At 36.1% G+C, this 27,640-nt stretch overlaps 1 protein-coding gene across 2 annotated transcripts in view; it reads right to left on the reverse strand.

Moving 5' to 3' along the window:
- The window catches only part of LOC101900777 (protein borderless), a 97,908-nt gene extending 72,303 nt beyond the window's left edge, over positions 1 to 25,605 (reverse strand). The window contains exons 1-2 of one of the 2 annotated variants that reach the window (XM_005178222.4): positions 25,238 to 25,605; positions 24,124 to 24,862 (exon numbers count right to left, since the gene is read on the reverse strand). In XM_005178222.4, coding sequence (XP_005178279.1) covers positions 24,124 to 24,423 — 300 coding nt within the window. In that variant the 5' untranslated portion in view covers positions 24,424 to 24,862; positions 25,238 to 25,605. Of the gene's footprint in view, positions 1 to 24,123; positions 24,914 to 25,237 lie in introns of both variants that reach the window. The other variant, XM_005178220.4, reaches the window with a different exon arrangement.
- Between the last annotated feature and the right edge of the window lie 2,035 nt (positions 25,606 to 27,640).

Raw genomic sequence — 27,640 nt, forward strand, 5'->3', positions numbered from 1 at the left:
ATTGGCCATTTGATGCACAATTAACACGAAATCGGATGAAGATATATATAAGAGGCATATCCAAATCGGAACACATTTTAATAAAATTAAAATCAACTATTTTTGGGCTTTATCTGATATCTGGTAACAAATATCATTCCTGTGGAGTGCATATTACGAATGTGAGGGACTTAAAGACCAAATCGGATGAAAGATATATATGGGAGCTATAGCTATATTTGAACCGATTTTTACTAAAATTGGTGTACTTGCTTCTAAGCTGGTTTCGGTCGGATTTGCCAAAATTGATGCTATTACGGCCATTTGGTGGTCAATCACCCGAAATCGGATGAAGATATATATGGGAGCTATATCCAAATCTGAACCGATTTCGATAAAATTTAAAACAGCTATTCCTGTGCTCCATCTAATACCTGGTACCAAATATCACGGTTGTGGAGTGAATATTACGAATGTAAGGGACTAAAACACTAAATCGGATGAAACATATATATGGTTGCTATATCTATATCTGAACCGATTTTCACTAAATTTGATATACTTGCTACTAGGCTGAATTTAGTCCGATGTACTAAAATTCGGTCCATTTGGACTTATATCGGTCATTTGGTGCATAATTAACCCGAAATCGGATGAAGATATATATGGAAGCTATATCCAAATCTGAACCGAGTTCGATAAAATTACAAACAGCTATTTCTGGGCTGTATATTATATTTGGTACCAAATATCATTTTTGTGGAGTGCATTTTACGAATGTGAGAGGCTTAAACACCAAATCGGATAAAACATATATATGGGAGCTATAGCTGTTCCTGAACCGATTTTGTCCAAATTTGTTGTATTTGCTTTAAGGCTAATCTCGGTCACATGTGCCAAAACTCGGGCTATTTGGGCTGATATTGGCCATTTGGTGGTCAATTAACCCGAAATCGGATGAAGATATATATGGGAGCTATATCCAAATCTGAACCGATTTCGATAAAATTTAAACTTAATTCGTGCCAAAGGTGACCAATTCGAACAAATATAAATTTATTGCAAAATTTGTTGCTATTTCCGACATTTTTTGCTTTCCGTCAATAAAATTTAAAGAAAATGTAAAGATTATGGCGTTTGACTTTGTTGCCGTTTTTTTATCTCACCCTGTATATATGAACCTAATATACGATTTCAAGCACTATCTGTTCACCAACTTTAAATACTCTCCACCATAGGTAAAGGATACATTAGAACCCTTTATGACCAACCAATACCAATTTTTAGACATATTCGTGGGAAAATGTGGCAAAAATCATCAAAATATCGAATATCGGGAGGTACCGCTATATGGGGCTATACAAAAACAGGAACCTATTCATACAATGTTTCGCCAACGGAGCTAGAACCTATTGCAAAAATCATAAAAATACCGAATATCTGGAGGTACCGTTATAAAGGAGCTACACCAAACCATAGACCCGTACATACAATGTTTCGCCAACGCAGCCAGAACCCATTATAACCAAGAAATGCCAATTTTTAGACAAATCCGTGAAAAAATGTGACAAAAACCATTAAAATACCGAATATCGGGAGGTCCATTACATGGGGCTATACCAAATCGTGGATCTATATATGCAATGTTTCCCCACCGGAACTGGAACCCATTATGACTAACAATTACCAATTTTTAGACAAATCCGTGAAAAAATGTGGCAAAAATCATCAAAATACCGAATATCGGGAGGTACCGTTATATGGGGTCTATAGCAAAACGTGGACCAATATATATCATTTTCAATACCGACCATCCTAGACACAATACAAATTTTTCTGCTAAATTTTGACGCTCTACGTTAAATAATATGGTCTGTATCGTGATTTCAACAGACAGACGGACATCCTTTTATCGACTTAGAATTTTATGCTGATTATGAATATACTTTACTTTATATACTTTATGGGGTCTACGACAAATATTTAGGGATGTTACAAACGGAATGACAAAGTTAATATACCCTCCTTTAGAAGGTGGAGGGTATAAAAATGTTTAGGACCCATCAAACTCGTGTGTTTTTAATTTTTTAAGAACCTATCGAACTCGTGATTTTGTATGACCTGTCCGACTAATAAACATTCTAAGATGTTTTGTTTTTGGAATTTTAAAGCAAATGTGCACATAAGTCAGTGGTTCGAATCAGTCTTCTGACATTTGACAACGCGTCGCAAAAATACGTTACAAGTTTGCAATTAAAACGCAAAATGTGTCTCGTTTCTGGTCAGTTAATTTAAATGTTGATGGATTAATTCAAAAACAAATACACAAAACAATTAATTTTTTGTGCATTGTTTGAATACAGAAAAAAAGTAACAACAACACACAAAAAAGCAAATATTATTTTATGTAATGACACACATACATAAGTACGAATGTATGTATGTGTGTGCTTGCATATGTAACTTAATAGTTGTTCGACAATAACATGTGTCACACATATATGTGTCACAATTAGTCAGCCAGCCAGTCAGTCGGCGAGTGAATGCGCGCACCCATTGATCCATGGCAGTACAAAATGTTGCAGCGACTTCTGCCGTTGACAGCCGTCCATTGTGACCAAATATGACTCATTTCTTTGAATTTTCATTGCATCGCCTCGCCTGGCATCGCATGAAATCGAGCTCCCCATTTTCAGTTGCTGTTCGAAAGTTGCATTAATTATCGAGAATAATTTGGCGAATGGGGATTAATTACATATCCAACCATAAAAAAGAACAAACACACACACACACACACACTCACAATTGACCAGAATGATATGCCGCCATATGGTTAATGCGGTATTTGTTCTGAAACAATTGTTGTGCATAAAAATCCACAAACCTAAATACTTTGTAATAAAAATAATAGATGATTGACATTAATGAGGGGCAGAGTTTATGGGTTTTTAATGAGAATTTAAAAAAATGAAAATCAGCACACATTAATTCATATTAAAGACAATACATATGCGTTGTTCCAGTGAAAACCCTGTTCAGTGATATGAATTTCTCAATATAAAAATATACACTGAAACTTGTGTAGGAATCGATGCTTCATTGACATTATATAATAGCTTTGATTATTTAAAATATTGACCCTTTGTGGGAGAGGTACAAGAATGAGTGGGCCGGTATTGGCCACTAACTGGACTGATTAAGTTTTAGTGTGAACAAGTTAAAAAGCAGTAAGTTCGGCCGGGCCGAACTGTGAATACCCTCCACCATTTGGAACCAATTTGGAAATTTTCAAAAAATAAAATCCTGAAAAAATTCTGTTAAAATTTTAAAAATACCAAATATAGCCGTTATATTGGGGTTTATACGACATGGACCTACAAGGTCATTGTTTGTCAGAAGCCATTACCTTATTCAAATTCGAAGCTTGTTATAAATGGCGAATAATGGGGCTAAAATCATCAAAATATCGTATATAGGGAGGTACCGTTATATCGGAGCTGTGTGAAGACCAGCATCGACAATTTTCTGTCACAGGCTGTAGCATCCATTATGAACTTCAAATAAGACATCTCAAACAATTTCGCTGAGTATTTTACCTAAAATCGTCAAGATACCGAATATAGGGAGGTACTGATATATGGGGCCTATACGAAGACCTGGACCTACATAGACAATTTTCTGTCACAGGCTGTAGTCCCCATTACGAACTCTAAATACGTAATTTGAAACAATTCCTGTGAATAATGACGCTAAAATCATCAAAATACCGAATATCGGGGGGTAACGTGATATGGGGGCTATACGAAGACGTTGACCTGCACAGACAATTTTCTGTCATAGGCGGTAGTATCCATTACGAACTTCAAATGCCAAATTTCAAACGATTCCGTTAAATAATGTCGCTAAAATCATCTAAATACCGAATATCGGGAGGTACGTTATATGGGGGCTATGTGATAACTTGGACCTACAAGGCCCATTTACGAACTTAACCTGCCTACTGGCGAAATATAGACGTCTGCAAAAATTTTGCCTTCTATCTCAATTTGTTCGAAAGATAGCGTGATTACAACAGACAGACAGACAGACGGACGGACAGACAGACAGATGGACATGGCTAAATCGGCTTAGAATTTTACGCTGATAAATAATATATATATACTTTGTTGGTTCTGACATGAGTATTTCTAGGAGTTACAAACGGAATGACAAAATTAATATACCCTCCATAGTATGGTGGAGGGTATAAAAATTATAATAATGATTACCTTTGGTGCTTAGGGGTACGAAAACTAGAACATTTTTGAAATTCGCACATTAGGGGTTCAAAAATTTCAAAATTTTAGAACATTATTATTGAGCAATTGATTAAAGGTAAAATTTTTGATATTTCCCATGATGTCACTTCTGGTTTAATTGTTTAAGATAAGGTTGCATTTTTATACCCTCCACCATACTATGGAGGGTATATTCATTTTGTCATTCCGTTTGTAACTCATCGAAATAATGATCTTAGACCCAACAAAGTATATATATTCTTGATCAGCGTAAAATTCTAAGACGATATAGCCATGTCCGTCTGTCTGTTGTAATCACGAAGGAAGGTCTGTTGTAATCTTTCGAAGGAATTGAGATAGAAGGCTAAAATTTGCACACATGTTTATTTGGCCAGTAGGCAGGCTAAGTTCGTAAATGGGCCATGTAGGTCCACGTTTTCATATAGCCCCCTATATAACGGTACCTCCCGATATTCGATATTTTGATGATTTTAGCGACAGTAGTAGTAGTAGTAGTAGTTTCAAATTACGTATTTAGAGTTCGTAATGGGAACTACAGTCTGTGACAGAAAATTGCCTATGCTGGTCCATGTCTTCGTATAGGCCCCATATATCAGTACCTCCTTATATTCGGTATTTTTACGATTTTAGGTACAATACTCACCGAAATTGTTCGAGATGTCGTATTTGAAGTTCGTAATGGAAGCTGCAGCCTGTGACAAAAAATGTCTATGCAGGTCCAGGTCTTCGTATAGCTCCTATATAACGGTACCTCCCTATGTACGGTATTTTGATGATTTTGGCTACATTATTCACCGTTTATTTCAAGTTTCGAATTTGAATATGGTAATTGCTTGTGACAAACAATGCCTATGTAGGCGCACTTCGTACAGGCCCTAATATAACGGTTATATTCGGTATTTTTAAAATGTTAACAGAATTTATGACAAATGTTAGCTTTTTCGAAATTTTTCAAATTCGTCCTAAATGGTGGAGGGTATTCAAAGTTCGGCACGGCCGAACTTACTGCTTTTTTACTAGTTCGAGTTTCAATGGTTCCAAAATCCCTAAATGGTACAATAATTCTATTCAACGATAAGATCGATAAATTCGAAATTTGCCAAAGGATTTACTCTTTTTCGTGTAACTCATTCCCAGTTCACAAGATAAAGTGTCATTTTTTAAATTTCGCATTTCAAATGTCCGAAAAGCACGAAGCCCAAAATTTCGGACATTAGTATAGGGTTTACGATAAGTAACAATTTCGGATTATTATTAATATTTTTCATGAGGGTTGCTATTGGGAGCGAAATCTCAGATAAGTTTGAGTTTTTAGGAATTTGTACTTCAGTGGGAATTTGTCGAGAAACATTGGAATTTTCGGAAATTCGGCAACATGAAATGTACAATATAACAAAATATTGTAATAGGACTAGAACTCGGAAATCTTTAATGGGGGCTTAGAGGTTAGAATAATTTGGAATATTTCAAAATAATCTCATTTGAAATATAAATATCCAGCTCTGATTTTTTACCTTTTTAAAATGTAACCATTTTTTTAATACGCAATTTATAAAAAGTAAGCAAAGGCTATAGCTGTGCGGGGCCGACCATGTGATACCCTACAACACTAGAATATGTTAGAAGCCTCTTCATGTCCAAATCTATTTTAGAAGATTCCTTTTTTTAAAGTATGTCACTGAGCACTGCCAAGATATTACCCTTAGCAATTTTGACGAGGGACATTTGCCCAATATTTACGCACTCCGTCGTGCTGTTAGTTGTTGTGGTCCATTTTTTACCTAAATATAATCCAATAGTCATTAAAAATGCTGGAACTCTTCCCTGTCCATAACTCTCTTCTCAGGCGTGTCGATTGGATTCAATTTTTTCAGCTTTTTTTTTTTTCATTTTAACCCCTGAATATTATGCGATATCCAAAGCAATAGGCTTCTCCTCTGACCATAACCACACCTCCATTTTCATTTTCGTGATGATCGGGTCATAATTGCGACCTGTAGCGTGATTACAAATTAACATGGACAGACGGACGTACGGACATACAAAGCTAGATCGACTCAGCTCGGCTAGATAGGAAGATCCATATATACTTTCCTATATGGGAAACCAATATTTCGAGGTGTTACATAATTTTTGGTCCAATCAAACTTATAATAGTGTTGTAGGGTATAAAAAATGGCTGACTTGTTTCGAAAGTTGTGATTCTTTGTGGGTGAAGTACCAGAAGGGGTTCCTATATCATCTTCGCAACAGAAAAATTTCTGTATGTGTGAAATTTGAAGAGAGTTTGATGCCTATTTCGGATTTTTTTTTTACCGTTTTGGTTATTCATACCTTTAACCCTTTTGTGGAGGAGGTACTAGAAGGAATGGTCCGATCTTAACATGAACTTCATGGATATTAAAAATTTGAGCATTTGTGGGGGAGGTACCAGAAGGAGTAGACCGATATATTCCGTCTTAATACCATCATAAAAATAGTAGGATGTGTGAAATTTGCAGACAACCGGCCTCTTACATTATTCAAGTTTTTTTTTTTGATAATTATTTTATAATTATTCAAAATTTTGACTATCCATTTTGGCACGAGTCCTATAACTGACGCAAATATTGGGATTTGCGAAATTACAGCAAAATTAGATTATTGCTTCCCTTTCTGTGCAGATTTTTTTTCCAAATTTCGACCATTTGTAAGGGAGGTACCAGAAGGCGTGGACCAATTTTGCCCATCTTATCACAATACCTTGGGTTAATATAAATATTGGGATGTGTGAAACGTGAAGACAATCGGATTCTTACATCACATTTTATGTGAGTTGTATTTAAAATTTTGACACTTTGTGGGGGACGTACCAAATGGAGTGGACCGATATTGTCCATTTTCACACCTGACTTAGCACTGGCGAAAAAATTAGGATTTGCAAAGTTGAAGAAAAAACGGATTATCGTTTCTCTATCAATTTTTTTTGAAAATTTCGACCATTTATGAGGGAGATACCAGAATGAGTGAACCGATATATTCCATCTTTACAACAGATCTTGGGTTCATAACAATATTAGGATGTGTGAAATTTGAAAACAATCGGACTCTTACATCACATTTTATAAGAGTTGTAATTATTCAAAATTTTGACCCTTTGTGGGGGAGGTACTTAATGTAGTGTACCAATATTGTTCATTTTCGCACCTGACTTAGAACTGAGGCAAATATTAGGAGTTGCAAAGTTGGAACAAAATAGGATTGTCGTTTCTCTTTCAGTAAAAAAAAAATATATTTTTTGAAAATTTCAATCTTTTGTAGGGAGGTACCATAAGGAGTGGACTGATTGCCCATCTACGTTTGACAAAAATAATACCAAGTTTGGGCCAAATCGGATACTCCCTTCGAAAGTTATCGTGTGCAACAGTCAGCCAGACAGACGGACGGAAAACGCTATATCGACTACATATATCTTGAAAAGGATTTGGTCCAAAGAGACCTAGGATCAAAAACCCTCTCTGTCCATATGGCTGGGGGTATAAATATGTTTTCTGATCAATTTTTAAGCTGCATCCCGTAATGGTGGCGTATGAATAATTAAATTTTTTTGGTATCCAGTGATCATACGAAGTAATATTTCTTTAAATTATTTTCTTAATCGTCAAATCGAATGTGGGGTATTTTCATGAAACATTTTAGCCTACAATACAATAAAACCAGTAAAGAAAGTCTTAAAGTCGGGCGGGGCCGATTTTATGATACCCTACACCACTTTGCTAATTTAGTTGAGCTGCGCATAACAATTAAAAGTTTTTATGGGAGAATTCAATCATACACGCTATGATTATAATTATAATTTAAAGTTCAAAGAACTAAATATGCCGAAGCATTTGTATCTTTTAAATTCTGAGTTGTATTGCCCATTTGGTGCACAATTAATCTGAAATCGGATAAAAATATATATGGGAGCTATATCCAAATCGAAACCGATCTCGATAAAATTTGGCAAAGATATTTCTGAGCTCTATTTGATATATTTCCCTGAATATCGTTGTTACGGAGTGCATATTATGGCTGTGGGTAACAAATATGAGAAATCGGATGAACAGTATATATGGGAGCTATAGCTATATCTGAACCGATCTTCACTAAATTTGACATACTAGGTTCTAGACTCGTATGTGCCAAATTTCATCCAATTTGGGCAAATATTAGACGTTTGGTGCACAATCCAATGTAAATCGGACGAAGTTATATGTGGGAGCTATATCCAAATCTGAACCGATCCCGATAAAATTTAGCAAATGTATTTCTGAGCAGTATTTGATACATTTCACCAAATATTGTTGTTACAGAGTGCATATTACGGCTGCGGAGGACAAAAATAACAAATCGGACAAACAATATATATGGGAGCTATAGCTATATCTGAACCGATTTCGATGAAATTTGGCATACTTATTTTGAGGTCCAATCTGATCATACACGCGAAATTCCATACTATTCAGTCTGATATTACACGTTTGGTGCACAATAAAAGGCAAATCGGACGAAGATATATATGGGAGCTGTATCTAAATTTTGACCGATTATCTCCAATTTCAATAGGGTTCGTCCTTGGGCCAAACAAATGATTTGTGCAAAATTCCATACTATTCGGACTGATATTACACGTTTGGTGCACAATAAAAGAAAATCGGACGAATATATATATGGGAGCTATATCTAAATTTTGACCGATTATCTCCAATTTCAATAGGGTTCGTCCTTGGGCCAAACAAATGATTTGTGCAAAATTCCATACTATTCGGACTGATATTACACGTTTGGTGCACAATAAAAGGCAAATCGGACGAAGATATATATGGGAGCTATTTCTAAATTTTGACCGATTATCTCCAATTTCAATAGTGTTCGTCCTTGGGCCGAACAAATGATCTGTGAAAAATTTTATCTGGATCGGGCAATAAATGCGACCTGTACTTTGTTTACAAAAATACATGGACAGACGGACGGACGGACAGACGGACGGACGGACGGACAGACGGACGGACGGACGGACGGACATGCATAAATCGACTCAGAATGTGATTCTATGCAGATCATCAAAAGGAACTATGGGTCTATCTCGTTTCCTTTTGCCTGTTACAAACAAATGCACAAAGACATAATACCCTGACCACCTTGTGGTGTAGGGTATAAAAAGCAGCTAAGTTCGGCCGGAACGAAGTTTTACTACTCTCCAACATTTGAAAGGAACTTGCAAAATGTTAAGAAAATTTCGCCAAAAAATACTGTTTGAAAACCGTTATATGGGGGCTATAGGAAGGTAAGGACGTGCATACGCATTTTTTATAGGCTGTAGTACCCAATTGGACCTTAACATGTAAATCATTTTCATTGAATAATAATTTAATAATAATCGATAATGCCCGTTATATATGAGGTATACGAAGACGTGGACCTGCATATACAATATTATGTCATAATTTGAAGTATCTATTACGACCATCAAATACGAAATTTTAAACAATTCCGGTGAATAATCTATCTAAAATCATCAAAATACTGAATATCGGGAGGTATCGTTATATGGTGGCTATATGAAGGCGCTGACCTGCATACGCATTTTTTTGTCATAGAGTATAGTACATATTGCGAATTATAAATATAAAATTGAAACAATTCTGGTCTATGATGTCTCCAATACCATAAAAATACTGAAAATTTGCAGGTAACATACGAAGGCGTGGACCTGATAAGTAATTTTTTGTCATAGTTATAGTACCGATTGAGATCGTCCAATACAAAATTGAAAAAAATGCCGGTCTGAAATGTCGCTAAAATCATTAAAATACCTTTGGAGGCAACATTATATGGGGGCTGTACGAAAACGTAGACCAACATGACCCATTTTCAAACATAACATGCCTACTGACAATATACACATGTCTGAAAAATGTTAGGCTTATATCTCAATTCGTTCGAAAGAAAGCTTGATTACAACATACTGACACACAGACAGCCGGACATCATATGTCGACTTAGAATTCTACGCTGATCAAGAATATATATAATTTGTTGGGTCTGACATGAGTATTTCGAGAAGTTACAAGCGGAATGACATAGTTAATATACCCTCCATAGTGACACCTAAAGAAATCATCACGCCAAAGCTCAAAAATTTGATTTTATTAACAAACGGAATTTTCCACACCCATATATACATACCGAATATCTTATATACGAATGTGTCACAAAAGCCTTTAAAAATCAGTTACTAAACAAATTAAAACTCCTCGGAGGGAATACTGATTTCCTACAAAATAAAATCTACGTAGGGGGAAAATAAATTTCCCCAAGTAATACTCCATATTTGTCTCCTACATTGTTCGCCAAATAATTACGTTGTATTCATCTTCACAAAATTGTGACGAATTTGATTGATCTCTTCGACCTGAGATGGATGCAAATGTAATTACTTGCCATAAGAGTACTGCGCTATGCTAATGCGTTTTTAAGCGGCTATATGTGTCCGCATGTGTTTGTGTGTGTGTGTGTGTTTGTGCGGCAGTAATCTCATTAGGGCATTCGTGCGGTATTAGCGCTTAATCACCGTCATAAGAAGAAGTTTTAATTTTGAACCTGTAATGAAAGACAATGCGGAATAACGCTCGCATGAACATTTACGTAAGCATGTGACCATTAGGGAGAAATTACTCGCCACTGTCAATCATTTAACAGAGAATATAAATCCATCCATCTAACTGTCAAGTAATTTCGAAAGTAAATGGAACATAAGGAAATTAATTGTTGGCTGCATTTAAATTTTACAAATTTATTGAATTTTTAGTTCTAAATAAGATTCTTGACAAAGTCCTCATGTAGCTTTGATTACAGTAGTATGTGGATATATTCCACACGTAGGATTACCTAAAGATATTTGCAATTTTAGAACAATATTTTAAATCGTCAATTTTCTAACTCGTTGCACCTTTTGTCTGACACTTTAGCAACAAAGTGAGATAGATTTGGCTTAGGATTTTAAACATATTGCTGCCTAATTAGCTCATGTGAAATTTTAAAAAATGTCGAAAATACGGCTCTTATTATTAATAATTTTTAACTTTTTTGGGAGAGATACCATAAGCAGTGGGTGACTATTTTCCATGATCCCTTCTGACCTAGGCTTCATATAAGTATTACCACCATAATTTGTACTATATCGGGTACTCGATTCCTTTTTATAGCCTCCACCATAAAAAGGAGTGTATTTTAACTTTGTCATTCCGTTTGTAACACCCATAAATATTCGTCTAGACCCCATAAAGTATATATAAGTTAATGTTAGAAGTTAAAGTTTATTTCACACTGCTATGGTGTTTCTTTATTTTGTTACTAACATTTATGTTGCGGTGCTATGCACCTCTCTTGTTGGATTTACAATTATGAATTGCTTCAACTTAAAACTAATATTATACTGCAGCCTGGTCGTGCTCGTTATTACGCTGAGTCATCACTTGCGGTGCGCTGGTATTAGTGCGCGTGTTTGTGGCGGATGACTGCCCTGGTGTCATATTCCTGTTGATTTGTCGGACTGCTTGCGCAGCATAATGATGGGAATGTTTACTAGTTGGTTTGCATATTTAGTTTGATGTTTATTAGGGTGAGCCGTTAACTCCTCCCTCTCGAATTATCAAGCGTCTCGATTGATGTGTTTAGAAATATGGCAGATTATAAAGACTGCCGCGTTGATTCAAGTTAATATTGTGGTTTGCTAGTTGTTTTGTTTTGATAACAGATTCTGTTGTGCCGGCTGCCAATTGGCTTTCTGACACAGTCATTTCTATTCGAGGTCTAGACATTCCTTCATGTGGGGTCATTTTTATAATTTTCATACTAGTTTTGCGCCTTTGCCTCATTTTTACTGCCATCAGGAGGATGACCAATGCTAATATGAGACTGATGTTAAAACATAAACTGGTCTTGAATTCAGTATTTAGACGCTCGATTCTTTTATTACTTTTCACGTGCAACGTTTTTAGTAGTTGTAGAGATAGTATTTCTTCGGTGTAGTTGTTTCTAGCTGAGTGTTTTAGTAGCGCAGGCAACGGTTTGGAGTAAGCAGCTTCTTCGACGGTGAAATTTTTGTTGCCTATCCTAATTGTAGAATTACTAAATCTTATTAAATAAGTTCCTGTTACATTTTTTTCGTTTCCATTTATGACAATATTTTCTTTTATGTTATTTATCAAAATTAATCCAGGTTCTATTTCCTCTAAATTATTAATGTGATCTGCATTTACTATTGAACAATTATGTGGGCTATTAGTTACTAATTTAGGAATACATGTATTGTTTGTTATATTGGCTACATTAGATTCTAGACATAATTCAATACCATTTATTTTTTGACAAGGACTTTTAATTCCAAATGTTGCTCTTTCACATTTTACAATTTTCTTATAATCAAGATTTAAAACAGTATTTTGATTTTTTACAGGTCTTATGGTTATGACATTACAAATTTCTTTTACAGTTTTGGGAATGCTTATAATGTAAATTATATTAGTACTATTGTTTACAATTTTTATTCGTGCGAAATTTAAAGTTTGTTCAATGTTTTGAAACGGGATTTCATCTTGATTAAATATTTCTTCTATTTTTCTAATTTCTATTTCCGATAAAATAAATGTGTTTACAATGTTGGATTTTGTTAAATGAATGGCCGAATTAATATTCGTTATTTCCTCCTTTAAAATTTCAACTTTGTACTTTGCCTGCAATATGAGGGTATTACGGAAGTCCTCACTAGTCTTTAAAATTTTTGAAATACTATTTGTCGCATTCGTTATCTCCTGCATTCTTTCTATTAGATCTCTGTTGATTATTAACTGGTTATTGCTGTTGTCTGTTAACTCATTGATTTTGTTTTTCAAAAGCATAAGGTCATCATGGTCTGGACTACCTGCCAGCCATTTCCACGCCGTTCCAATCTCATCAAGAGATCTTTTAGATCTCTCTTCAGGCATTAGCCGATTTATAAGGTGAGATAGGGTAGTGATGTCATTATGTAGGAAGGGGAGTAGTGGGTGGTTGTCTGGAATTCCTTTGGCCAAGTCGTCCTTGATCCTCTCTAGAGTGTCATGATATTCCTTGATGTTAATAACATGCAAAATTTTGAATGTCCCTGTTTGTATTTTTCCTATTCCACTCTCTATAAGAACCACTTCTGATTGAGAGTAGTCCAATATTTCTGTGACCCCTAGGCAACCTGTAATTAAGAACTGGAAACCCGGTAAATAAGTAAGTCAGTTTCTGATATGACTCTTATGGACTATTCTCCCTGATTGAGTCAGGACAGTTGAGTGCCTATTCTCCTTTACAACTTCTTCTTTGAAACGTTTAGATAATTTGGTTCCTAATCTCTTGTTCTGTTTGACAAATATTTTCTGACCTTCTTGATATTCTTTTGGTTCTTCCCTAATACGATTATGATTTGCCAAATCATTTTCCTGTTTCCTCAAGAGTCTTTCGTAGTTGTTAAGGCGAGTCCTTTCGTAGTCCTCTGGTCCAAAGGTCGTCGGTCGTCCAAAAAATAGATCTACGGGTTTCTTTCCAATTGACGAATGTATTGTGTGATTGTACTTGTTAACGCTATCTTGCAATAGCTCCTCAAAAGAGTAATCGGGTCGCTCACACTTACTGCAACGCATAATTTCCGATAAGGTCGAATGGAATCTCTCTATTTGCCCATTAACCTCGCTCTTATAAGGCGGTGCCGTAAAAATTTCCATGCCAAGTTCGTCTTCCAACATAAACCGAATGGTCTGAGAATTGAAAGATCGCTCGTTATCAAATACAATTGACTTCGGGACCCCAAAGTAGAAAATTATTTCTCTCAATGGTTTCCTAATGTCTTCAATGCCTTTGCCATTTATCATTCTGGTTACTGCGAATTTTGTAAATTTGTCTATTGCGGTTAAAACTCGAAACTTGTCTGTAGAGAAGATATCTATGTGGATTGTATGCCCAGGATAAGTTGGCATAGGTGTCTTATTAAGTTTGGGAGCGTTCGGATGTCGCTCATACTTATTTTCTTTACATACTTTACAGATATTGATCACATTCTTTATTTTCCTAGTCATGGAAGGGAAGTAATAGCTCTCTAAAATTTGTCTCCTATTCTCGGCATTATTCCTATGTGCTCTGTTGTGAGTCTCAATAATGATTTGTTTTTGTCTCTCCTCATCAGTAACATCTTCAACCATTGTTCGAGCGAATCGTACTTTAATGTTTCTGAAGTGATGAGGGTACAGTGCTTGAATCATAAGCATAACTGGCTCTGAGGTCTTGATGCCGTTGACTACTGTAGGATTTAAGTATCTCTTTAATATGACTTTCAGATCTGATTCCGCTAGACTGGTTTCTTTAATGATATGTCTATGGTAGGAGGGAAATACAATGTTAAATTCATATGAGGAAGCTGATGATTCCTCAATAATGATCTGATTTTTGAAGGTATTTATTGGCACCTCAGCGGAAGGAATTAGGTCTTCCGATGAGTCCTCGGCACTGTGAACCGTGGGCGTTAGGGAGTTAACATCTGTCACCGGTGGTCTCGATAGCGCGTCCGCGACTACGTTCGTGCTACCTGGTTTATAAATTAACTCGTAATTATATTCTTCTAACTGTGCCTTCCACTTCTTCATCTTCACATTTGTGTTCTTGTTGCTTAGCGCAAATGTCAAAGGTTGATGGTCGGTAAATATCTTTATGCTTCTTGCTCCATACAAGTAACAATTCAATTCCTTTAAAGCCCAAATTATCGCCAGCATTTCTTTCTCATTTGTCGCATATTCCTCTTCTGCCCTACTGAGAGTTCTAGAAAGGTATGTGATAGGTCTATTGCCTTGAGATAAAACTGCTCCTAAAGCGTATTTCGAGGCGTCAGTAGTGAGTTCAAAGGGCTTATCAAAGTCGGGATAGTTCAAAACGACTTCCTCCGATACCAAACAGTTCTTGAGCTGTTTGAAACTTTCAATCTGTTCGGAATTCAAATTGACACTGATTTTTTTTGACTGGTTTCTCGGGGTTTTCCCTATATCGCCTCTCATCATGGAAGTTAATGGTTGTGCTATTTGAGCATAGCCCCTTATGAATCTCCGATAATGTCCGGTCAAACCCAGGAACGATCGCAAGTCATGAACTGTTCTAGGTTGAGGGAAATTAACTATGGCCTTAAGTCTGTCTGGGTTTGCAGAAAAACCTCCTTCCTTTACATTGAACCCTAAGAAGTCAATTTCTTCCTTTAAGAATTCACTCTTGTCCAAATGAACTTTCAGATTAGAGTCTTCCAAAGTGCGGAATATTATCCTCAAATTTTCAATGTGTTCCTTTTTAGTCCTACCAAATATCAAAATGTCATCAATGTAGACGTAGCACCGTTTCCCTATATGCTCTCTAAGAATATCATCTAGAGCTCTTTGGAATATTGCAGACGCGTTACGTAGTCCAAATGGTAGTCTTGTGAACTCGAACTTTCCATTCTTGACGGAAAAAGCTGTTTTCTCAATATCGGATTCCCTAAGTGGAATCTGATGGAATCCGCTCTTTAAATCTATGGTGGAAAAGTATTTCTGTTCGCCTAAGTTAGCCAAGATTTCTGTAATTTCAGGTATGGGGTATCTGTCAGGTCTAGTTATCTCATTAAGTTTCCTATAGTCAATAACCATGCGGTATTTTTTCACACCTGAAGCATCTGGTTTTTTTGGTACTATCCAAACTGGAGCATTATATGCGGACCTGGAAGGGCGAATTATCCCGTCCCTTAATAGTTCTTCTATCTGTTTGTCAATTTCGGATTTCAGTGCCATTGGATACGGATAGGATTTTGAATAAACTGGACTATCACTACTCGTATTAATTTCAGCTTGTACGATTGTTGAATAAGTGAGTTTTTTATTGGGATCTGCAAAAAGGTTTGGATGGTCATCCAAAATATTCCTGACTTCTTTTTCATCTTCGGGATTTAGATGATTTAAACGTAGATTCATGTTATTAATCTCATCAATTTGCAGCTCTTTCAAAGGAAATTTCTTTCCATCCAGAATTGTGAGATAGGATCTCCAAGTGTAAATCACTGCATTCAAAGATTTCAGGGTATCATTCCCTATTATCCCATCAAAGGTCTCTAGACCAGGAAGGATGTAAAATTCTAACTTTCCGATCCCGCAATTAAAAATGTCAATAAAACTATGGGTCTCTATACTAACTATGCCGCCTACGGACTTAACATGAAAAGGTTTCTGGTTCTTTAGAGGGTTTCTAATAAATTTGCCATTAATATAATTTTTGTTCGAACCGGTGTCTATAAGAAATTTAAGTTCGTTGCCATTTTTCATTCTGAAAGGGAGGTATGGCAACGTTGAAGCTAGTCTAAAAAATTAACGTCATCTACAATTGCCAACTGATCGTCTAGATCCTCCTCGTACGCTTCGTCATAGGAAACCTCATATTCCTGTTCATCAGAACCATTCATTTCATCCGGCTCTGCATCCTCACGTATTTGGGCCTCAACATTAAACATTCTCTGCTGCTTTTGCGGCTGATGAATATTTCCTGAATTATTTCTCTTAAAGTTAGGCTGAACATTGTTAAAAGCATTACTCAACTGTGGCCTATTCTGATAGTTTACCTGCCTAGTCTGTATTGATTGATCCACGTCCATTGGTACAGCAGGTTTAGGAGGAAGTGGGGGTCTGTATCCTCCGTATTGGGGGTGTCCAAAATTATTCACTACTGGAGGTCGATTCGAAAAGTTCGCCGGCCCTCCGTATTGTTGTTCTCCACTTCGGAAATTCCGATAACGATATTGAGTAGGGCCTCTGTACCTTTGGTCACCTTGAAAATTCCTATCACCAATCGTCAGCTGTGGGTAAAAATGTCTAGGAGGGTTAGTTTGGGGGATCCTGTTTGGTCTAGATCCTTTCTCGGTAGCGTGTTGAATACGCACACCTAGATTACCTAATTTTAAACAGGCATTTAGAGCCTGAGGCAAACTTGTCGGGTTTGTAACACTCATTAAGCTTGGAAGATTACCATTAAGTCCTCGAATAAAGGTGTCCAAAGCCTTGTCCCTATATGTTTGGGTCAATACATCCAAAGCCTCGTTCCCTATATCCAGACAATCAATCTTGTCCAGAATCAAAGACAAATGGTGGTAAACCTTCTGGTAAAAATCTGTTATGGTTTGCCCACCCTGAGATAGGACGGTCATTTGATACTCTAAGGTCGAAATATCTCTCTTATCTGAAAAATGAAGCACTAAACACTTTCTTATCGCTTTCCAATTTAATGGGGTCCGATAAGACTCCAAAGCCGTGTCGGCCTCACCAACAATTTTATGCCTAACAGTGTGTAGAATTGTGAAGTATTTGGTTGTTCCCCTTTGTGACTCATAAATGTTCATGATCCTATCAACAGCTTTCCTCCACGAACTAAATTCTCCTGGCTTGCCCGAGAATTCCCTTAACGTCTTCACTATGTCTGGTATTCTCTCTCCTTCTGAGATATCCCCAGATCCTTCTATGTCGACATCTTTAGTGGCGGTAACATCCTCCCCCTGTTTGAGAAGGTTTGCCACCGTCTCACTTATTATTCGTTTCACCTCATTAGTCTGACTTTCTGTAAAGGGATTAAACCTTACGGGAGCTGCCCCAGAAGGCGAAGATGTCTGTCCTGAAACACTCATAGCTTCGACCCTTGTTATTAAGTTGTTTAAATCTTCCGGCATTGGCCGCTCGAAAAAAGGGAGAAAAAGAAACACCAAATCCTAGTTCTCGTCACAAATCTATTATCAAAATTTCTTTAAACTTATTTCAGCACGGATATGACTCTTTAAATTTGGATGCCACACTCTATTTTTTTGTTTAACTTAATCTAACATTTCATATTTCTTACATTTGTTAATTTCGCACAAATATGATTTTTTTTGTAAATTTAGATGTCACACTTTATTTTTTGTTTTACCTTACTCTAACATTTCTTTCTTCTTACTTTGTTATTTTTGTTAAACGTATTCTAGCACAAATATGATTTTTTGTAAATTAGATTTCACACTTTCACTTTCTGTGTTATTCCTTATTTTGTTTAATTTTATTTTAACATTTCTTCTTTTTTACTTTTGTTAAATTTATAATAACTTACTAATAATAATTTGATCATTTTCCTTATATCCCGGTAGTCCGCTAGTTCTTACGTAACATCCTTTTCGTACTCCTACTCAGGAACGGTTCTCGTACCGGCTGTTGGGATGTTTTAATCCTTGTGGTTGTTGGGTTCTAGGATGTGTTGATCCTTGTAGTTGTTGGGCGCCAGTTAATGTTAGAAGTTAAAGTTTATTTCACACTGCTATGGTGTTTCTTTATTTTGTTACTAACATTTATGTTGCGGTGCTATGCACCTCTCTTGTTGGATTTACAATTATGAATTGCTTCAACTTAAAACTAATATTATACTGCAGCCTGGTCGTGCTCGTTATTACGCTGAGTCATCACTTGCGGTGCGCTGGTATTAGTGCGCGTGTTTGTGGCGGATGACTGCCCTGGTGTCATATTCCTGTTGATTTGTCGGACTGCTTGCGCAGCATAATGATGGGAATGTTTACTAGTTGGTTTGCATATTTAGTTTGATGTTTATTAGGGTGAGCCGTTAACTTATATTCATGATCAGCATAAAATTCTAAGTCGATTTAACTATGTCCGTCCGTCTGTCTGTTCGTCTGTCTGTCTGTTCAGACAGACACGATACAGGCCACGTTTTGGTATGGCCCCATATAATGGTACCTCCCTATATCCGGTATTTTGATGATTTTAGATTCATTTCTACCGATTTTTTCAAGTTTCGCATTTGTATATTATTATAAAAGTTGCCTATGCAGGTCCACGTCGTCGTATTTTTAACGGTTTTTTATTTTTTGAAATTTGCCAAAATCGTTCAAATGGTGGAGGGTATTCAAGGTTCGGAAAGAAAATAGTGTCGAAAGTGGTGAACTGCCGAATTTGGTTTTCTCCGATGGAAAAACATTCATTGTCCAGCAGTTTGTAAACAAACAAAATTATCATGTTTATTTGCTAAAGAGGTCAGCTAAAAATGTGCACCTTCGGTTGGCCACCTGAACTCAAGCGCCGGCAATGGTGATGTTGTTGGCCGACATAAAAGCTGACGGTCGCTCTCCGCTCGTATTAATCAACCGTGACATCAGAATAAATGCCGAATATTATCGCGAAAATATTCTGGTGGGTGTATCAAAGCCTTGGGCACACAAACATTTTGGCCGCAAACCTTTGACATTCCAACGGGACTCAGCACCATCACACTCAGCACGCGCCAACTAAGAATGGTTACAAAATGAGGTTCCTCGCTTCACCACCAAAATCTCCGGATACCAAACCGTTGGACTATTGTGTCTGGAGTATTTTGGAAGCAAGGTTGTCACTAAAATATACCAAAGTGTCGATCGCCTCAAGCAAGCGCTTCGCCGGGAATGGGCCAAAATACCGCAGAGCAACATTCAGTGCCAAAGGCGACCAATTCGAACAAATCTAAACTTATTCTAAAATTTGATGCTATTTCCGACATATTTTGCTTTAATTCAATAGAATTAAGAAAAGAGTAACAATTATGGCGTTTGACTTTGTTGCAGTTTTTTATCTCCGATTTTCATAGAATTTTCAATATTTGTTTGTAGGCTAAACTGGGTTGTTTCTGCTAAAATACATCTCATTTGCTGTACAATGTAAGGGGCCTATTGCAGAATCAGGTTGGATTATCATCAATTTCAATAGGGTTCATCCTTGGGTCAGAAAATCATCTGTGCAATAGTTTACCTCAATTAAACAAAATAAAAAAAAAAAAAATATGACTTGTGCTTTGTTAACAAATGTACCTGGGCATATGGACGGACTAACATGCTTAACCGATTCGGAATGTGATTCTATGTAGATGACCAGAAGGGGCAATGGGTCTGTCACATTCCTATCTGCATTTTACAAATAAATGCACAAAGATGTAATATCCTGTACCATAGTGTAGCTTAGTGTATAAATACTTATCTCATATAATGAGTGGCCATTCAGTCCATAACATTTGTATACCCTTCACCATACTACGGGAGTATATATAATAATTTACATTTTGTGATCAGAGTAAAATTCTAAGAACGATTTATTCCTTTGTGTCCGTCCTTCCTTCTGTCTTTCTGTTGTAATCAAGCTTGAGTCAAAATTAATTAAGATAGGGAGCCAAAGTATTGTACAGATTTGTCTTTTGACTGCACGTAGGTCAAGTTCGAAATTGGGCTATATCGGCCAACGATATCGTATAGCCCCCATATAACGGTACCGCCAATATTCCGTATATTGATGATTGTAGCCAAATTCTTCAATGGAATTGTCTACCCAAGGATTTCCTTCTGACCCTCCAGAAGAGAATTGTTTACATCGGACCACGTTTTAGTATAGCACCCATATAACGGTACCCTCAGATATTCGGTATTCAAATATGGTTCTAATGACGTTATACCCCGGAGTTGTTTCAAATATCGTATATGAAGAATCGGAACTAGGGATCGGTACTACAGCCTTCGTATTTTTCGACGGATTTTTTTTTTTTAATTTTTCATGTTCCTTCCAAAAGGTTGAGGGTATAAAAAGCTGCTGTTTTACTTGTTCATAGTCAAAAATCAAAATATATATAAAAGGCTGAGATTATACTTTTGTCGCCTAAACCGACTAACACTTTTTAACTTGCATAATTTTAAATTAACTTCGGCCCTTGACATTTGACCACCTATTATTAAAAAATTGATCATCGTTATTGAATCTTAGAATGCTCTAAGCTCTGTAGTGTAAATTGGATAGATTTTGGTTGAGTTTGAGTTTTTCAATTAATTTTGTTATTTTAGTTCTATATTTATACCCTACAACACTATGTGTTGGGGGTATTATAAGTTTGATTGGCTCAAAAATTATGTAACACCTCGAAATATTGGTTTCCCACATAGGAAAGTATATATGGATCTTCCTAGCTCGCCGAGCTGAGTCGATCTAGCTATGTATGTCCGTCCGTCCGTCTGTCCGTCTGTCCATGTTAATTTGTAATCACTCTACAGGTCGCAATTATGGCCCGATCTTCACGAAATTTAGAATGGAGGTGGGGATAGAGTCAGAATAGAACCCTATTTCTTTTAGGGATGATAGCCAAATGTTTAGGGGTTGAAATGGACCAAATACTGAAAAAATGTCGGATTTTGCAGTAGCTATACAGGTCGCAATTATAGATCAATCGACGCGGAATTTCGCATGTAGCTAGAGTTTAGGGCGGGGAAGAAGCCTACCAATTTGGGTGGTCATCGGATAATATATAGCGGCTAAAATAAACCATATCTTTTTTGTTGAAAAAATTCAAAATTCTTCATTAAACCGCGAATATTTTAAATCCTGGCGAAATCACAAAGCCATGTCAAGGTTACTTCTGATCTTTACTTTGATGTTAACATCCAACAAATCGGATATATAGCAAAATATGTGCGATATATATGTCTATCAAAGAAGATATGCTTAAAAGATCTCTTGTATGTCGAGAACGGCTGAACTGATTTCGACAGTTCTCATTAATTCAGAATGGCCTCTTGGCAGGAAAGAAAAAACGACTAAAAAAATTGCATAAAAATATCTCTCTAAAGCTGAAAATATTGATTTTGTAACATTTTCTCATATTTTTTCAATTTTGTCATATTTTTGGCATATTTTCATTTTGAATTAAACAATTGGTAATATTTCTACAGCTAACAAAACTAAGTAGTTGAGATATCAGGATATCTTATACAGATTGCATTTATGGCCCGATTCTTACGAAATTTTGCATGGGGATAAGATGAGGGTCAGAATAGAAGCCTACTCTTTTTGGAGATGATCGCCATATATTTAGGGGTTGAAATGGACCAAAAAACTGCAAAATTATCAGCAGGTCTTAGTTACCGCCCGATCCTCACGCACATTTGAATGGGGGTTACGGACATTGCAAAAGCCAAGCAGTTTTGGATGGCCATCCAAAAATATTCAATGTGTGAAATAGTTTGCCAACTTTTGTAGACAAAATACGAAAATGTCCATTCCAGTGACTTTTTGGAGAATTCACAAATACAGGAAAGACGCACTTCTGACTATTTCGTTAACGCTGGTTTCGTTGAAGAATATAGTCAAATGTCTGTATCTCATATAGATGCGTTTCAGTCAAAATCCAATAATAAATGTTAATCTTTGCCACTTCTGAGAGATTATAGGTCTTTGGGAAATATTGGTTCCATATCTAGGAAGACCATTTCGTGCAACATCTACCAATAAATTGGAAATGAGCAAATTCGTTTAAGTTGCTATTATTCGAAAATTAGAGAACGAAACCTGATGGTTTTCTTTTATAATTTGTCACAATATCTTGTGGAATTCTTTCGAGTATCTCGTCTATATAAACAGTATCGTTTATTATAGTGTTGTAGGGTTTTCAACGGTCGGCCCCGCTCGACTGTAGCCTTTGCTTACTTGTTTTTCTATATTTTTGTTTGTTTTCATAAAAAAAAAAACAGTAAAAGAAGTCTTAAGGTCGGGCGGGGCCGACTTTATGATACCCTACACCACTTTGCTAATTACGTATAGCTCCAATAACAAATAAAAGTTTTTTATGGGAGAATTCAATCTTAAAACGATTATAAATATAATTTAAAGTTCAAAAGACTAAATATGCCGGAGCATTTGTATCTTTTAAATTCGGACTTGTATTACCCATTTGATATATATGGTAGCTATATCCAAATCTGAACCGATCTTGATAAAATTTGGCAAAAATATTTCTGAGCTGTATTTGATATATTTTGTGAATATCGTTGTTACGGAGTGCATATTACTGTGGGTAACAAATACAGCAAATCGGATGAACAATATATATTAGAGCTATAACTATATCTGAACCGATCTTCACCAAATTTTAGAAGCTAGTATTTCTAAACTCAATTCGGTCGTAAATGCCAAATTTCATTCCATCTGGGCAAATATTAGACGTTTAGTGCACAATAAAAGGTAAATCGGACGAAGTTATATATGGGAGATATATCCAAATCCGAACCGATCTCAATAAAATTTAGCAAATGTATTTCTGAGCTGCATTTGATATATTTCCCCATATATTGTTGTTACAGAGTGAAGGACTAAAATAACAAATCGGATGAACAATATATATTGGAGCTATAGCTATATCAGAACCGATTTCAAATTTGACATACTTATATTTGGTTGTATGTGCAAAATTCAATACTATTCGGGCTGATATTACACGTTTGGTACACAATAAAAGGCAAATCGGACGAAGATGTATATTGAAGCTTTATCTAAATCTTTACCGATTATCTCCAATTTCAATAGGGTTCGTCCTTGGGCCAAGCAAATGATTTGTGCAAACTTTCATCTGGATTGCGTAATAAATGCGAACTGTAATTTGTTCACAAAAATACATGGACAAACGGACGGACGGACATTTATTCATGTCCGACTCAGAATGTGATTTTATGCAGATCATCAAAAGGAACTATGGGTATATCTCGTTTGCTTTTGCCTGTTACAAACAAATGCACAAAGACATAATATCCTGACCACCTTGTGGTGTAGGGTATAAAAAAGTCACTTGTTTTTGTATTTTCTTGTGATTTTATTTATTATCTAATTTGCATATCCCCCACGAACATGAGTCACGGCTAACTCAATGAAAGCTTTGCTAATTTGAATAAGAAAATAGTAGCAAATCACACACTTACATCTTTACTCCAATGGACCACATAGGGTATGGGCAGATCATAGGGAAAATCTATGTAACAATTGAAGACCACATACGAGCCGACCTTGGCCTCCAGATGTGTTGTTTTCTGGCGATCGTGGCGTGCACCCGTGCATACGGCCACACAGGATACGCTCATTAAAAGCACAAATGTTGATGAGAAAAAAGCTGCTAGAAATCCAAAAGCATTATGGTATAATATCGGTTTACGGCGCTGTGGTTGTAGTTGTAGCAGGTTTTGTTGCTGTTGTTGTTGTTGTTGTCGTTGCTCTTGTTTCATGATGACGAGACAATACTGCGACTGTCGTTGTTGTTGTTCTTGGGCTAGGAGGTGGTGGGTATGGGTTTGGGTGGGCGACGGAGGTGGTGAAGAAGCTACTGTTGCCACGACGACCTTTGCTAGCTTAGTTTACTTGCGGTTTATTTTAACGACGTTGATGATAATGATAATTGCAACGATTTCAATGTTCTTTTTTTTCTGCCAGCGATGATTTTTCTTTTGAGTTTTTTCTTTTTGTCTTTTTTTCTTGGAGGGATGTTTTCCACTAGATTTCCTTTGCGTTTTCCTTTACTTAAAGTTTGTGTGTGTGTTTGTTTTTTTTAATATGAAACTCAGCTCTGCCTTAACTTCAATTAAATTAAATGTTTTGTTGTTGTTGTTATTTTTGTCAGTTTTCAATTCGGATGTTTGTTTTCGTTTATTTCACAGCGTTTCTCCACTATTGAATGAAATTCCGTTTAATAGCTGCTATCTGGGCCCGAGGAATTTGCTGGGTATTTGTAGAAATGATTTGGATTTATTTTTTGGGGGGAAAATTAAATTAATTTAATAACGCTTAAATTAATAATGTTGCTAAAAGCTGTTTTGTGTAATTATGATAAAGAACGCTTGATTAATTAACAAAAAAATTCTTGTGCTCGTTAAACCGAAAAAAGATGGTGGTTGGTGGTCAGCTCTGAAATATGCAAAGCTATTAAATGGGTATTTTGTATCTTTGGGATTTTCGGGATTTTTTTGTTATATTTTTTCTTTGTTGTTAATGAATTAAATTATTTTTCCACAAAATTCCTTTTTTTTGTTTTTGATAGATTACTTTTAATCACGCCAAGAATTCGTTCAAAGACCGGACACAGACTAAAAAGAAATGCCCGAGATAATCAGGTCAATTGCAAGCTATTCGTTTGTTTGTCGTTTGCTTAATGGCATGCGTTTGACTTTCTCAAATCTCGTTGAGTTAAGCTAGACTTTTGCACTCGCTTGGGGATAATGGGCTTGTTTTTTTTTCTGATTTTTCAAGAAAAAGCTTTTGTCACTTTTGTTTGTATTTTTTTTTTTTGCTTTTTTGGCAAAGTGAGAAATTTTTGCTTTTTTTCAAAATTTCCACTTGAATTTTCTCCGTGCTTGGCGTTTTTTCTCTTCAGAACGTACCGATCGCTTTGATAACTAAACCGCAACTAAACTAAAATCTAACTTTAAACCATCCACCATTGTAGTCCAGCAAGCCAAACAGTCAACCAGCCAGCCAGTCAGCCATCCAATCAGCCAGTATTCGTTTCGTTTGTTTGTAATGATTATGGTGATGATGATGATCATGATCATGATCATAGCTATCATATAAAGATGATGATCATTAAAATGAATTTTAAAATAATGAGTGTTGTAATGATTATGTTTATGGGTTTCTGGAAAATGTAATTGTTTTTTGGGAAATAATAAAAAGTGGATTTTTTAAAGGAAATGCAGCAATATTTTGCGATCATCGAACTTTTGTAATCATCTAGGGTCGGTGTCGTACTTAAGTGGTCTGTGGAAATCACTCTAGCTTCCGAACGAAATGAAGTAGGTTGATACAATTTTACTCAAATGTGTGTTATATCTGCAGGACTCTTTGTATTGAAAATGGACCATGTAGGTTCACGTCTTCATAAAGCCCCCATATAACGGCACCTCCTGATATTGGGTATTTTGATGATTTTAGCGACATTATTTACCGAAATTGTTTCAAAATTGGTATTTAAAATTCGTAATAGAAACTGCAGGATAAAACAGATAATGAGCCATGTAGGTCCTCGTCTTCGTATAGCCTCCATATAAAGGTACCTCCCGATATTGGGAATTTTGCTGATTTTAGAGACATTATTTATCGGTACTATTTCAAATTGAGTATTTGAAGATCGTAATGAATACTACAGCCTATGACAGAAAATTGTCTGTGCAGGTCCATGTCTTCGTATATGACCCATATAACGGCACCCCCCGATATTCGGTATTTTGATAATTTTAGCGACATTATTTACCGGAATTGTTTCAAATTTTGCATTTGAAGTTCGTAAGGGATACTACAGCCTGTGACAGTAAATTGTCTGTGCAGGTTCACGTTTTATAACCCCATGGTACATCCCTATATTCGGTATTTTGATGATTTTAGCTACATTATAAACAGATATTTTTTCAAGTTTCGCATTTGAGTATTTTAATGGCCTAGGCAGGTCCACGTTGTCGTTTAGACCCTAATATATGGCTACATTCGGTATTTTTAAGATTTTATTTTTTTTGAAAATTGCCAAATTTTTTCCAAATGGTGGAGGGTATTCAAAGTTAGGCCCAGCTTTTTTACTTGTTGACTCTTAGAGATATAGGTTAATTTTGGTCAGATTTTCGATATCTACTCAAGACGTCCGTGTAAAGTCGATAAATTCTCAAGAGTTTTCATTTACAACCGGTTAAAGTCGATAAATTTGCAAGAGTTTCCAATTACACTGTGCTACAAAATGCCATTATTTTAAACCAATTACAAGAAAAATCAAGTAGTAAAGCTGAACGTAAAGCTTAACAAGTCAAATAGTATCAGTCGGTTTTGCCGACAGATGTATACCCCCAGCATTGTTTTATGATAATTTAAACTCTTGACTCTTTGTGGGTGAGGTTCCGAAGCAGTTGGCCTTTCAAAATTTTGAATTTTCATGACGAAACGCGAAATTAACATCCGATTCCATTTAGACTTGGCACCTCTCAATATTTCCATAAACATATGATCTTTTATAAAGATCGGTACATTCTTTTTGTTACCTCCCCCACAAAGGGTTAAAATTTTGAATAACCAAAACGATCATAAAATCCGATATAAGCATCGGGTTCTCTTCAAATTACACACATCACAATATTTTTATTAGCCAAAGGTCTAGTGTGAATCGGTTCACTCCTTCTGTTACCTCCACTACAAAGGTTCAAAATTTTGAGTATCCATGAAACTTATAAAACGCGAAAAAAACGTCAGATTCCATTTACTTGATCCATCTCAATATTTCCATCAACACAAGATCTGTTATAAAGATGGTAGATATTGGATCATTCCATTTGGTACCTCCCCCTTATAGGGTTGCAGATTTTGAAAAAAAAACGCTCAAAGAAACCGAAATAAGCATCCAGAAACCGAAGAAGCAACCCCAACCCCTTCTGGTACCTTACGCACAAAGGGTCGCTATTTCCAATACTT

The sequence above is a fragment of the Musca domestica genome, unplaced genomic scaffold, assembly GCF_030504385.1.
Source record: "Musca domestica strain aabys unplaced genomic scaffold, Musca_domestica.polishedcontigs.V.1.1 3, whole genome shotgun sequence".
NCBI classification, from domain to species: Eukaryota; Metazoa; Arthropoda; class Insecta; order Diptera; family Muscidae; genus Musca; species Musca domestica.